The sequence below is a fragment of the Pimephales promelas genome, chromosome 2 (genome assembly GCF_988280905.1).
Source record: "Pimephales promelas chromosome 2, fPimPro1.hap1.1, whole genome shotgun sequence".
Classification (NCBI taxonomy): Eukaryota; Metazoa; Chordata; class Actinopteri; order Cypriniformes; family Leuciscidae; genus Pimephales; species Pimephales promelas.
Window position 1 is genome coordinate 39,331,465 of NC_142770.1, and position 15,486 is coordinate 39,346,950.

General features: G+C 37.3%; 1 protein-coding gene across 1 annotated transcript; it reads left to right on the top strand.

Moving 5' to 3' along the window:
- The first annotated feature begins 8,730 nt into the window (after window positions 1–8,730).
- LOC120494876 (uncharacterized) lies at window positions 8,731–10,988 on the top strand. Its single transcript, XM_089133527.1, has 6 exons — window positions 8,731–8,813; window positions 9,060–9,309; window positions 9,532–9,646; window positions 9,804–9,952; window positions 10,020–10,169; window positions 10,906–10,988. Exons 2-6 carry the CDS (start codon window positions 9,075–9,077, stop codon window positions 10,986–10,988), a joined length of 732 nt encoding a protein of 243 aa, XP_088989653.1. The 5' UTR covers window positions 8,731–8,813; window positions 9,060–9,074.
- Window positions 10,989–15,486: the final 4,498 nt, after the last annotated feature.

Sequence of the window (15,486 nt, forward strand, 5' to 3'; positions counted from 1 at the left end):
ATTTAGAATACAGTAATAAATAACTGATTATAAATGAATAAATATCAAGGAGTAAGTCATTGAAAAATTCCTTCTATTGGTAAAAAAAAAAAAAAAAAAGAAAAAAAAATGCAACTGGTCGACCAATAAGAATGTCAGTCGACCACGACGGCATCGACCGATTAGTCGACTAAACGACTAAAGTTGACAGCCCTATTTATTATAGATATATCTGTACCGCGAAATGTTTTAAAAAGACACTTTTTTTAATGACGTACGATTCTCATTGACAGGGGAATGTCCTATCTATCTGCTTGACGTTGCATGGCAGGTGCAAATGCACGTATCTGATTCAAATCAGATTTATTTCCACATATGAATGAAGCCTGAAACATGAAGTTTGACTGAATTCTCGCAGTTTAGCGTTACAGGTTTGGGGGTTTCTCTTGCACCCAGCCACAGCAGAATTGTTCATAAGCTTCTAATGACTTAAAAGCTTCTGAACTCTTTGCATTGTGTAGCAGTAACGTTAAGCACTGTTACCATAAACCAGGTGCTTGACTATGTCAGGGTGTGTGAAAGGTGGTAGTGCTTCGGGTCTTTCGTCCATTCTGTAGCAGGTCGTATGGGTCCTACTGTATGTTGATGTCAAGTAGTTTCTCTAAATAACGCTGCTCAGTGTTGTTATGTAGTCTCTCCCGATAGAGACCTTAATTTCCTTTTGCTTCATTTATTCCCAAGAAAGTGTGCCTTATCGCAAAAATGCAAATAAATATCAAGCTGCACTCCTTCTCTGTCGCTATTTCTCTCAGTCTGACGGTCGAAGTAACCATGACAACGGATAGCGTGTCCTCCCAAAATGGCGGATCCCTCCCACAATGCACCGCGGAGTTATACGCGACGTAACCTCCTCATTCTCAATTGGCCGACGATGGTCATGTGTGTGTGATGCGTGTGACGTACAAAAACAGAAGCTTACGTTATTAAACTATTAGCCTGACTCGAGGCAGAGAGAGAAGTAAATGAATAGTTGAAATAAAGTCATTCTTTTTTGTGCACAAAAAGTGTTCTCGACGTTTGATAAAGTTAAGATTGAGCCACTGTAGTCACTTGGACTATTTTAACAATGTCTTTAATGACTTTTCGAGGCCAGCAAGTTTCAATCCCTCAAGAAGTCTATGGACTAGTATGCAGGAGTGATCCAGCTCTCAGATTTAATCAAAAATATCTTAATTTGTGTTCTGAAGATGAATGAAGGTCTTACGAGGTTGGAACAACATGAAGAATTTTCATTTTTGGGTGAACTATCAACTTTAAATGTCTCCCAAACATTTTTTTTTGTATTGCTGTAGTTAGTTATGTCATTATTTTCAAAACAAATTCTGAACAGAAATATACAAGTTATTTGAGAATTTGGAGAGGAGAATCATACTGAAACTAGACGCAATCGAGGAAAACATCACATCAGCATTCAGAATGCAGAATATGAGGCAGCCAAGCACCTCTGTCTCTGATCTCACAGAGGTGCTAGAGGAACCCTGTGAGACTGTGGAGGAATTAGAAGAGCTCTGTGAGAAGCTAAAGGATGCTGACCTTCGAAAGAAGATGGTAGTACTAGTAACATAACAACACAATTAACATTACTAACCTGAAATACTAAAAACAATCCACTCTTGTGATTAATTGCTGTTCTTTGTTGTTTGTAGATTCGTTATCTGTGTCTTCAGAGTGGAGGCACCTTGGGAGATGGAATAAGGAGAATGTTAAAAAAAATTGGAGATAACTCTTTATGGACACATTATAGCTACAAACGGAGAAAGGGAAAGCTTAAATTTCAGCAGCTCCTAATTAATGATGTGATCATACGTACGTTTCAAAACTTGCCACTTATAATGACTAATAATGTGTCAATCCCCAAAATGTAAATAAATTAATCTTAAATGTATAAATGTAAAATTTGTTAGTTCTCAGGTCTTAGCGTTCAGACTTATAGCACTCATTTTGAAAACAAGATTTAATTTTGAAGCGTTTTACTAGAACTTTCAACATCTATCTGAGTGCAAGTTTTAATAACTGTAATCTCTGTATGTAATCAAGGTGCATGCAGTAAGGCATATCCACACCAAAAAAGCCAGAGTGTGGAGGAAATGATTGCTGTGACCCTGAAACATGTCCCAGATCGTGCAAAAACAGCAAATCAGGCAAGTGCATAACATTTAATTCTAGCAATTATAATAGGTTAGATTACATTAGATAGATTAGAGTTACATTATTTAGGTACAATGTAACATGACCATATTGACCATGATCATGACCATGACAGATTAAAATTATTTGATCTAATAAAAAATATGCACGCTGCAATGCAAAACTATACTATTTTGTCAATAAAATACAACTATTACATTTTTCATATAAAATGCAAGTTCAAGACATTTGAAGGATAAGAAAAAGCTTTAAAACCATGTCATATTCATTCTTTGCATAGAGCTGAGCTTTTTTAATTTACTGATGGCTACAAATTTTACTATATTAATTCTCAATATGTAAACATTCATTTTTAATCTTTTGCCTATGATGAAAACGGCTTCATGTTTCTTGACCACTTCACAAGATGTAAACAACACTGGTCCAGAAGCACTTGCTGTTTCAGTTTTTTTAACACTAAAGCTGGGATAAAATACAACCAACAGAACATTTAAAACTGAATCAAAAAGTTAAACAAACATCTTTAAGATGTTTTCTTTACATGTGAAATAAAAGAAAACAGTTACAAACTGAAACATGAAGTGTTTCTGGACCAGTGTTGTTTACATCTTGTGAAATGGTCATGAATCAAGTTACGGCCCATTTTCAGTTCAAAATGTTATAATGTTAACATTTATAATATAAAACAGTTGTCAAATATGAAATGTTTAGTTTAGGTACTTACATCTCATCTCGCACTTGACCCGTAAAAACGTGTCGACTTTGGTAAAATTCGCGCTCAGCGTCTGTGAATATAAAAGCCCTCCTACTTTGATTTGATTGGTCATCTCAAATATTTCTGACATTGACGAGCAGTGACGACAGATGAAGCTGAAAACGCACACACAAACACAATAGGCTTGTTTGAGATGAGCAAATTCTGCGCAGAATCGATCACCGGTGATCAGCGCGAGATGCATGCCGGTTAGAAATGTGTCCGAGAACGGTCCGCCTGGCTCTGATGTCATGCCGACGTATGTCAAAAAACTCTCGCGAGCGCAAGGCGGAAGGGTCGGATTCTGCAGTCGCGCGCAGTTGCTCTCCACCGACTGCGCTGATCAAAAGCATGATGGGAAACAACTTGCTGACGACACAGCTTAATGCTCATTGGTTTAAACAACAGTGATGAAGGTAAATTCCATATTCATTAAGCTAAATTCTCAAAATCAAGGCCATGTTTTATTTATTTATTTTTTTCAAATTGAAACTGATCTATATTGTGAATCTCTTAAACGGGTTAAAAATAAGAAAGCTATAGTCAGTAACTCAAATATACTAGGCCTACTCTAAAATGTTCAAGTGAAAAATAGCTCTCATTTTATAGATGATGAAGTTTGTAAGTCTGTCTATTTAAGCTAAGCTTATTTTGATTGATTTATTTATTTTATTATTAATTTTATTCTGATGTTTATGCATTTGTCGCTGTATAATAGGCCTATTTGTTTCACGAATTGTGGTGCTTGTAGGTAGGCTAGGTTTGTAACTTGCATTCTAATAAAAAAGTAAAATAAATAAAAATAAAAATAAAAGAACAACAGATGAATTGTTCTCTTTTAAAATGTTTGATTTTAAAACTGATATCATGTTTTATGTGTATACATATGGGTGAATAAACTCTCTGACAGTGCCATATGGGTTATATTTCATTTTTGTTAAAACAATAGGCTATATAAAAACACGTCTGTATTAAAGAAAAAAAAGATTGATAAACCATAGGCTATTTGGAATGTAATTAAATAACAAGTACTTTGGGTTTTATTTACATTATATTTATTTTTATATAAAAGCAACAGAACTTAAATCACATCCAGTTTATTAGCAACACGTGCACGAGCGTGAATCCCGTTAATCCCGCGATATCCGCCTTTGATCTCACAGGTGTCTGATTCACTGCGAGAACCTAGATCTGTCCGGCTTGATTGCGCTTTTTTCACTCCTCCCCTCACTGCAGCCGCCTACTCTCGACTACATTGCAGGCGAGGCGAGGCGCATCTCAAACAAGCCTACTCTGTCCTCTGTATCTGACGTGCGATTGAATAACACGCTGATTATAAGATGGGGCTTTTTTCTTTGAAAAAACAAGTGTAATAATTTGAATCAGAAACATTTTAATAATAAAAATATCTAACATTTCATAGGAATATTGGTGTATAATTTATTTCCATATGGGTCTCCCAAAATGGCTGATAAACATGATTTAAATTTTGATCTCCTTTACAGTGTGGACATATGAAATCAATGCCCTTTGATATTCTGTAACAAAGTCTTTATCCCAATAATATCAAAGAAGATCATAATAAAAAAATCTATAAATATCATTAGATAGCCTAACTTACATAGCCTATGATGTCATAAGTAAAACAAGAATAGAGTATTTGGCCTAATGAATAGTATAGCTGTCTAAATTGCGTGCGACAAAGTCGCCATGCAAGCTATGAGTTACATTATGAACTTATATGTAGAGATCAAGCTGCCTGATGTTTGCATTTTCACATAAATGCACAACGATAACATATATTCAGATAATAGTTGCTCATTTCTTTATTTCAGGTTAGAAGCCAACAGGAAGGATTTCCATCGGAGTAACCCCGGCCACAGCTGACAACCAGGTCCAGAGACCATGCAGACCCCTGAATGAGTGCGCAACTCTTTGATCAGAGAAACAGATTGCAATCGTCTCAAACAGTGGAGTAGTGAGAATGTATCAGACAGACAATGCAGAGGTATATGGCTGAAGTACTGGAGGTTAATGGACTCGGAGTCCGATCACTCTTTATTTGATAATTCTGAATCTGATCGGGACGAAGTAGTCAGTGAGAGAGATGCACATGTTGTCACAGAAAGTTCTAGCCATGGACGTGCCGCAGATAGATCGTATAATACTTGTATTATGACACTATAATATTTATGTGTGTGTGCAGGCATTTATGTGTGGCTGTCTAAATATGAAGGTGTAATTGTCAAATTATTTCTCTCTTTGTGCACATTTGCCACATTGAAATATGTATTTGTGTGTGTGTGTGTGTGTGTGTGTGTGTAGGCCTGTTTATTGTAATTCCAATTATTCATTATTCACAGGTAGAACACAGAGAGGCAGAGGCAGAAGTTTTATTGCAAAAGTTAAATTTCCCTTACATCCTGGGAAATTTGATATATTTTACATTTATTTTATGTTTTTCATTTATTTTGGAAAGTTTTATATAAACAACATCTGAATGTATTCTGCTTTTAAATGCACTTGTTTGATAAAAATACCTTTTTCTCAGTTTTTTGTCCAAAATGTTGTGTTTTTGACAAAACCTACCTCTGTTCAAGAGGCAATAAAAAAAGAACAGATGAAGATAAAATAAAATAAAAACGTTTTTTTTGCCTAAAAGCAGAGGCTCAGATCTTTATTTTTATATATATCATCTTCATATATTCATGGAAGAAAATATTCAGCGGGGCATTCAAATTTAGCGAAAATCGTCAAAAACCCTGGCGGTGGCTGGCAACTTTTTTTTAAAACGCTGGCGGGGAAAGAGTTAAAAGGCATTAAAAAGCATTAAATTTGATTCTTACAGGCATTAATTTTTTTTATATAGTTTTGAAGAGAATTTTATACAAATTTATTTGAATATAGCCTTCATAATTAATAATTTGTATTTGCGCTCGCAAAATATGTACGTTAGTATCGAATGTAAAAAATAGGTTAGTATGATAAACACGCGGAACCATTTTGGTAATTGCTTCCAACAGGTGTTCTGACATTCCATCCTACCCGTCAGATTGTCCTACCAAGGCTTACTGCGCATGCGCACATCAATAATATGTCATTTTTGTCACGCTGAACACGCCCATAATATTTTACTACTTGCGCGAGATCTTCTTCATCTGAGGTAAGTTTTTCACTATTTTTGTCAATTATTACTATACAAAGATATATAGCAGTAATGAGAACTGTTTACTCTCACATTCATAAAAAGCAAATTCATATTAGCATTTTTTTCATGAAAACATTAACGTAAAATCATTCTACTCGTTTATTTCATACTGGTAGGACAATCTGATGAGGCATTTTGCAACGTAAAATCATCCTATCGTTTATTTCATAGGACAATCTGAAGAGGTAACGTTACTTTGCACTGTAAAATCACCGTAACATGGCCTAATAAGAAAATTCGGCAAAGTTACACAGAAATATTTTATGTAACTTAGTCACAGACGCGAAGCAGAAACGCTCAGTAGGATTTTACGACGAGGTAGGATGAACCGATAGATATGGCTATAATTTTGCGCTACGGTAGGAAAATCTGACACGGTAGGACAGATCGACAGAACACCGGAGCAAAATTGCCGTGATTCAGAGGTGACGCGGGCATTTTGCACAGCAGTGGACAGGTCTGAAACTACTGAAAAATTGGAAAGTGCAAATTTCAGCAGAAGTGGCTGGAAAATGAAGATTTCAAGACATGGTTGCAGCCCGTTGCTGGTAAACATTATGAAGGATTTTGCCGCGTTTGCAAAAAAAGGATTTAAGTTGGGGAGAATGGGCGTCGGCGCCGTAAAATCACACATGCAGTGTGACGGCCACAAATCGGCGCTAAGAGTCAAACAGCAATCAACGATGCCTAATTACTTTGGTGTGACCGACAAATCTACAAGTAACGTTACGACGACAACAGATGCTGTAGTCACCAACGTTTGTGGAGCAATAATCAAAAAAAACAATTGTGTGTGTGTGTGTGTATATATATATATATATATATATATATATATATATATAAATATCCGTGGTTAGTCATGGGTCGTGTATGGCATTATTTTTTTTTTAAATGGCATTAAAAAGGCATTAAAAAGGCATTAAATTTCATTTGAAGATACCTGCAGAAACCCTGAGTGAGCATATATTTTTAATCACAATTTACTGGATATTTTTTTCCACATAGCAGCAAAATATACTGAACGTAATAGTAATAATAATCCTGGAAAAATTACCTCAAGATGACTGAATATAAAAAACATTTTTTTTTAGCATACAATGACCAGAGAAACTGGGTGCCAGACTGAACCAGTAATCTCCAGATCTGCAGGTGTGCAGGCTAACGTGAAGCCCATGAGGAGAAGCAAAGGTGATTTTGAATACTATATGGAGCTTTTGTATGTCTTATCATATAGTCAAGATTATATAATTTTGTTTTGTATTTTTGCTGCTTATTGATAATAAATCTATTATTAATTTGTGCAGCCACTCAGGCCAGAATGCCTAACAGGAGTGTGTCGTGTGACACAGGCACATTGATGGAGCCTTTCACAGAGTGTCCCGGGGCAACCTCGACACCAATAAAGAGGAAAAGATGTGAGGTGTCCACTGATGACTCCAGCTACCATCAAGATGGAAGTGAGAGCACCATAAACTGTACAAGGTAATGCGTTTAGTCCCGTTAGGTTTTTCAGTTAGGCTGTACTTGAATGGTCTAATTTAGCTATTTTTAAATACTTTTGATTGATTGTCATTAAGTTATTTCTGATACACATTACATAACCAAATTATGATTATTTATGCTTTTATTTAAATTTGTTTTAACTTTTTTTTTTTTTTTTACACAGTCTTTAATGAAGTATTACCCCACAAAGTGACTAAGTACATCGTTTATGAAGATAAACTGTTGGAGCTTTTTAGAAGATGCCCTGTCTGCACCCGGAGTTTGTTGTTTCACAAACAACCATTGGGACACTTCTCCGTGTCAAACAGCAATGCGATTACTGTGAGTACTCCAGTGATTGGTCGAGCCAGCCAATGGTAAACAATATACCAGCGGGAAACCTACAGCTCTGTGCAGCTGTTCTGTTCACTGGCTCATCGTTTTGCCAGATATCGAAGGTGAGAGATAATAACATAGCGCTGTCATATTTGCATGTCACCCCTCAGGTTATTATATGAAGATGTATTTTTTCTTTTAGTTCTTGGATGCCTTCAAAATCCAGGGGATCTCTGAGCCGTGCTTCCACAAGCATCAGGCCAAACTCCTTATCCCAACCATAAACTGGCAGTGGAAGATTGAGCAGGATAACATTATTGAAAATGCCATTGCTGATGGGGCTGTGACTCTTGGTGGGGACATGAGAGCTGATTCACCTGGTAATAAATAACTCTTTAATTATATTATATAATATTATATATATATATATTGATGTTGGCTCTGTTGGCTTTGTGCAAATAACGATGAATTTATATATATATTGATGTTGTCTTTGTGCAAATAACACAATTGTAGGACATTGAGCAAAATACGGCAGCTACACCAAGATGGACCTCAAAGCCAATAGGGTCATAGACATCCAACAACTGCACAATGAAAACATTTTATTATGTGGTTTACTACATACTGTGCATTGATTTAAGTATTTGTGTTTGCAGAGCAATGAAGTAGGAAACAGCCAGAGAATGGAGAAGGAGGGATTTGAAAGAAGCCTGTCTCTTCTTGAGGAAAGAGGTGTTGTGGTCCAGTCTTTGGTGACTGATCGTCACACAGGGGTACAGAAGTTCATGAGGGAGCGAAAAAAGGACATTAGACACTACTTTGACCCTTGGCATATGGGAAAAGGTTAGTATTTTGAATAGAACGAAAACAGTACCAGTATTTCTAACAGAACATTTTTCAGTTAAAGTGGTAGACAATTACGCTGGAAGATTGCACAAAGTGAACTTTTTAAGATGCCCCAAAAAGGTTAATATATCACAACCTTTTATATTTATCATATAGCCTATACTGAATCCACCACCTTGGTCTATAAAGTGCAGTGGGAAACCACTGATTACAGTAATTGTTTTTATTATTGTTTGTGTTCAGGGCTTGGTCAAAAAAATGGATGCCCTTAGTAAGGGTAAGGGACTGCAGGACGTGGGGCTGTGGAGAAAGAGTGTGGTCAATCACCTTTATTGGTCTGCGACCACATCAACATCTGGGGAGGAGGTAGTGGCCAAGTGGAGCTCTGTAGCAAACCATATTCAGAACATCCACTGCCACGAAAACACCCTGTTTCCTTCCTGTCTTCACGAGCCTCTGGTTGGTGATCAGACAAGACACTGGCTCAAACCAAGTAAGTACAGATAAGCTGTAACACTAATGTATTTTATTTTGTAGTTGCGTCACTCACTCTCTAGATTTATATTGAACTATCTTCATTACATCAAGTCAAAGTTAATCCAAATGATAAAACACTGTGATCAACTGTTGTATTAAGAACTTTAAGTCTTTTGTTTAGGCACAGCAGCATGTGAAAAATTCACAGCAATTTTGTTGTCACCACGTCTTCTTAAAGACATGCTCAAAATTAGTCCGGAATACCACACCTCTGGAATCGAGTGTTTCCACAGCCTCATTCTGAAGTTCTCACCTAAAAATGTGGTGTTCTCCTTCAAAGGAATGTTGTGCAGGTAAACAAGATAATGGATTATGCATTTAGTGCTGCTTACTAAATACACTACAATTTTGTAACCTGTAAAAAAACATTTGTACCTTATTATAGTCAACTTAAGTCATGTTAGAGATCGTTTCATTATAATATTGATTAATGTATTTTTTCCCTTTCAGACTACAGCTTGCTGCGATGCATTATAATGAAAATGCAGGCAGATCACAGGCATCCACTGCAGCTGGTGATCTGCGATACTCAATAGTTTTCCCGAAATTCAAGCATGGAGAATTTACAGTGAGAGCTCTGAAGAGCAATCCTACCACAGGTAACTTATACTTGTCTGAGTTATCTCAGAAAAAATATAATATATAATAATAATTCTCTTTCTGAAGGCTACATTGACAAATTAATGGAGCTGCTGTTCCACCATGTGGTTGAAGACCCTCAGCCGTACCTGGACTTCTCTGGACAAATGGCTGTACCAGAAAAGCTGTGTGCTCAGTTTATTCGGCCATACATACATTCGATAATCATGAAAACAAGTCTCAGATAACGGTTTATTTTTATTCTACACTGTTTTAATTTTTCTTATTTATTTTGATTATTTTAATTCCCTCTATGTAAAGCACTTTGAATGACCATTGTGTATGAAATGTGCTATATAAATAAACTTGCCTTGCCTTGATGAATGAAACTGCAAACTATCTTCAGTATTATTTCTTTAATTATAATTCTGACTCCGGGTCTTCATATCTGGTTCTGGGTCTTTGACTGTATACCCCTTACATTACATATTCATTTTGAGTTTTTTTTGTGTGTGTGTGTGTGTGTGTGTGTATAGTGTGTTACTCCAGTTAAAAATGCTTCTTTAGAATTCATTTTTTACTGTATATATATATATATATATATATATATATATATAAATAATTCAATGCAGTGGGGGAAGGAAACCTCTGTATGGTCCTTCTTCAGGAAACTCTTGCCTGATCCGTGTCACAACGCAAGAAGGTATGACCACCCGAATGTGTTTGCCAAGGTACCCCCAACACCACCTAACGACATTACGATACGCAAGGTGTCTGAAAGACAGGTAGTGCACATGTATGTTGAAGTGGAGGATACATTGGTTTTTAATTAATTATTCAATTTTTTTTCTATATATATATATAAATTTATTTTTTTTATATAAAATTTAACCTTTATTCCTGGAACTAACCTGTTTGTAACTGTCTCTTCCATCTCACCATATAACTGTACGTGTAACACATATGGGTTCAGAGCTACAGGCTCAAAGCCTGGATGTGCCGTTACACAGCCCACTCCACCAATCTGGTCACACCTGTGTACTACCTACAACATGAGAATTGTTTATTACTACTTTGTTAGGATGATTTATTTACTATTTATGTGGAGGTTGTGTTTTTTTCCAGGGTTCGTACAAGGTCCTTAAAATGCTTGAACTTGAATTTGACTTGAAATATATGAAATTGAACTTAAAATATTGAAAGACAATATGTGAAATTAGTGTTTCATTTTATTGATAAAGCAAACCATAAATAATCAAGTATATGATACAGCTTACATAGCTATACCTTGGGTATTTCCCGACAACAGACATTCTCTACCAGGGACAGTGAGCTGCAGTGCCCACAGGTGCACATGTTGAGACAGGATTATTTGTTATTGTAGAGGGAGACTTGCAATATATGTTTTTCACTTAATTATTAACACTACATCATACCAAAATTCACCTAAATGCATTGGTTTTATTTTTTTGATAGTTCCGTTAGCATTTGTAATGAGCATTATCCTAATATAGCCCTAATGCAAATTTTTACCATTCAGACACTGGCCCCATTCTCCCTTGTGCGGCTGCTTCGCTAGCATCGTCGGATGCCGATCGCGATGCGGGAGTTAAGACCGCAGTTTGAGCCAGCGGCTCGAATTGATATGGCCGCTTGATATGATACTTCAGGTGAAGGTGGGGGAGAAAAGTCCTCAACTTCAAATGATTGCTCCGTGGCAAAGCTACTTGCGTCACTCCAGTCATTCTCCATTTTAGAGTCTGACAGCAGCTGTCAATTAATCCGTCACTGCGGGTCTCATGTGCACGCCCCCCGCTCAGCCCCGCCCTCGGCTTGTCCCCTCTGTCTCCGCTGGGGTCTGCCCACTTTTTCAGCATTTTTCAAATTTTGCCAGTGGGTGGAGTCAGGCTTTGGCCAGGGGTTTAGTTACCCTTTAAAAACCAAAAAGTTTCAGATTTTTACAAAGTATGTGAATTAAAACAACCACAGCAGGCAATAGATTAAACAACAAAAGATAAATTCTGTTAAATTAGAATTTTAATTATCCATTTGTTTTCAGACAGGGAACACATGGAACGAATCACCGCTCCACATTTTCATTGACAGCCGTCAGAACCTACTAGTGTTTACTCCTTTCTTTTAAACCATTGGATAGGATATAAAAAACAGCTGTTGTATTTCCACATATGACGAAGCGCTGTTAGATATGTGAAAAACTATGCAGCAAAAATAATACATAAAATGCTTTCTTAAAAAGGCAAAAGAAAGAATGCATGCACGTTTTCTTAATATGATAATTCAAAACCAATAGACTGATGAAAATGCGGGACATTTCGTCAATATGCAACGCGCGGGACAAGGGGTTAAAATGCTGTGCGGGACGGGTGGTCACCCTAATGTAATAGCATGTCACTCTGTTTGCATCTTACAACAGTTCCCACATGAGCGATTTATAGATTATCATGACAGAATATTCTAATCAATGAGAAGATAGTTAAAAGCAACATAAATTCATCAACTAACCAGAAACGTCCTGTTGCTCTATATGTTGTCACTTCTTGAGTCTCTTCATCTTTGTCTGACTCCAGTTTAAACATAAAAGGCAGAACAGTTTCAGACATTTTAGTGCTGGTCTGAGTAAATCGGAGCCACACACACACACACACACACATAGAAGCAGAACTTGAAGCTCTGGCCTCTGTGCTGGGAGTAACAGTTCATTTGCATTTAAAGGGACACACACAAAACTTTTTTGCTGACCCTCAAAAAAGGGACATGCTGTACAAAATTATCTTTGGGGTATTTTGAGCTAAAACTTCACATACACACTCCGGGGACAACATAGACTTATTTTATATATTGTAAAAAGGGGCATTAGGGACTGTTCGTTTTTTATTTAAGGGGCTACCGGAGGAGTTTTCATATATATGGTCAAAATAGACTTGACCCTCCCTTCACCAGCAATACATTTTTCTATGACCCTCCAAAATGATTGTGAAAAAAGGCATGACCCTCCCAGATAATTTACTGATTACTTCTGTACTGGTTTGCACTTGGCAAAGGTGTTCAGATAGCTCCATGCCTAGTAGACCTACACCAAATGTTCATTAAAAAGTGTACAGGACTGTACAGCGCGACATATATCTATGAAAAGATTGGTCTGTGCGCTAAATAAATGTACCACTGTAGCGCGTGCACGATGCAGTTTTGTAAACTTTAGGGGTGTAACGGTACATGTATTCGTATTGAACCGTTTCGGTTCCAGGCTTCCGGTTCGGTACGCATACAAACCGAACGATTGCTTGGACCATTTTTCCTGCCGGCAAAATTCGTGCTTACGCGGCCAACACAACGTGCGCAACATCAAATGGCAAACGTAATGAAAGCGGAACGAAACTGCGCTACTTGTTATGTGCTTCACGGTTCGTTTATCAGTTCGCTCCCTCTCAGTGCATGTGCACGCGCGCATCTTTTACATCAACAAAATGCGATCGATTAATTTGAAAGTGAAGTTGTAATCACGGATCGAATCAAAGGAAGATTTTATCAACTGGTTCAGTAGGCAATTGTTTGGAGTTAAAAAATATATAACTCGCGCTGTATATTTAGTCATTTTGCCTCAGAAAAAGGATTATACATTTGTTTTAACAAGCAGGATGTTCATTGAATGCGATTTTCATGTTTAAAAAGTAACTATACATAAGAGAAGGAAAGATGCGGATTACTATACATTATTTAAGGTTATTTCTCGTAATGATATTGATATAGAAATGTTGTTATCAAGTAACTTCATGCTTTCCCCATTGCGAACGTGCACTCCTCTAAACTGTAGCCTGGGTGCTGCTCTGCTCAAGTTGACGGCTGCCTTTCCCCCGAACATATCACGTTAACAACAATCCTTTAGAAAACGTAATTCCTTTGTGGATCCTCTTGATCTGCTTTCTCCATGTTTCTTTGACAAATCTCAGCATCAGTCTCACGCGCGCTGCACGGGAGTTAACCACGCCCCCTTATTTGCATTTCACGGTATACACGGAATAAAAAAAATCTGTTACGACTGACGTTTTCTATCGCGGTAACGACATATATCGCCATATCACCCAGCCCTACAGCTAATATATAAAAATAAATAAGACTTCTCCATTTAAATAGCAGATAATTTATTTATTTCGCTATATTAAATAAGAGATCTAGCACTAAAATCTAAAGTATCGATTCTAATAAATTTAGGTATCGTGAGGTTTTTAATTTCCGAGTATCGTGATACTTTTGAAGTATCGGTGCACCGTGCAACACTACTAGGGGGTCCGGGGGCATGACGCACATGTAACGGGTGTGTCTTGTCCTTAACAGTTCTATGTTAAGTTGGATGCATGTCCGTTAACTGCGTTGTGTTCTTGTTGTGCTGAATAAAGAAAAGACCCAGACCACGACCGTCAGCTGGTTGCTTGTTTTAATGAAGGCAGAAGAGTGGTTTGCCTGTACAAATCAACAAAAAAATACATAAGGCTGTCGTCACATGCAGTCTTTCCCACACAGCATACAGTTCTCAAGCTCCTCCTCTCAGACAGCCTGGAGCGAAATGCGCAAATCTACATAACTGATAAAACTTTTAGTATTATCAGCAAAAATACTTTTAAATGAAAATGTGAAAATGAACTAAATTTATAAAATGGTCAATGTCCAATGGATAATGCACCATGTCACAAAGCTCGAATCATTTCAAATTTATTTCTTGAGCATGACAATGAGTTGACTGTACTAAAATGGCCGCCACAGTCACCAGATCTCAACCCAATAGATCATCTTTGGGATGTGGTGGAACGGGAGCTTCGTGCCCTGGATGAACATCCCACAAATCTCCATCAACTGCAAGATGCTATCCTATCAATATGAGCCAACATTTCTAAAGAATGCTTTCAGCACCTTGTTGAATCAATGCCACATAGAATTAAGGCAAAAGGGGTCAAACACAGTATTAGTATGGTGTTCCTAATAATCCTTTAGGTGAGTGTAAGTCCCAGGACTGTACAACTTGACATACATTCACATCACATGTTAATGCATCAGTAGAGTTACACTCACAGGACCCTGAACTTTGCTCACAAAAGTTAATTATTTTCTTATAACTTTCATTGGCGTTCTGTTCTGACATGGCACTGAGCGCACTGTCAAACATTGTCAAACTGGACTTTATCTTGCGTGTCAGATTTTTTTTTGGGTCAGACCCATCTGCTAGTGATGGGGGCTGAGACTGAGAGAGTATATGGAGTTACATGGAAAAATATGGACTAAACAAGCCACTTTGAAATGGCCACCCTCCCCTCAACAAAGAATAAAAAGACATGACCTTCCCCTATTTTCCTCTGTGGTCCATTCCATAAATCCGGATAACTTTCTATATTGCTTTTCATGTACAAAAGAGCAAATAAATAGACATCTATGCCCATATACATCCACATCAGTGTGCGAAATACCCGTCAATATTCCAGGGGGTCCCCCATCTCCCGATTTTTGCGCAATATCGCATCTAATTTTGTCTATGCAGTAGGTC

What these genes read in the sequence shown, in the direction of transcription:
- LOC120494876 (XM_089133527.1), top strand. Translation starts at nt 9,075, where the DNA reads ATGGATGCCCTTAGTAAGGGTAAGGGACTGCAGGACGTGGGGCTGTGG. An exon ending in TTCAAAGGAATGTTGTGCAG is followed by an intron (nt 9,647 to 9,803) that starts GTAAACAAGATA and finishes TTTCCCTTTCAG; the next exon opens with ACTACAGCTTGCTGCGATGC. An exon ending in GAAGAGCAATCCTACCACAG is followed by an intron (nt 9,953 to 10,019) that starts GTAACTTATACT and finishes CTCTTTCTGAAG; the next exon opens with GCTACATTGACAAATTAATG.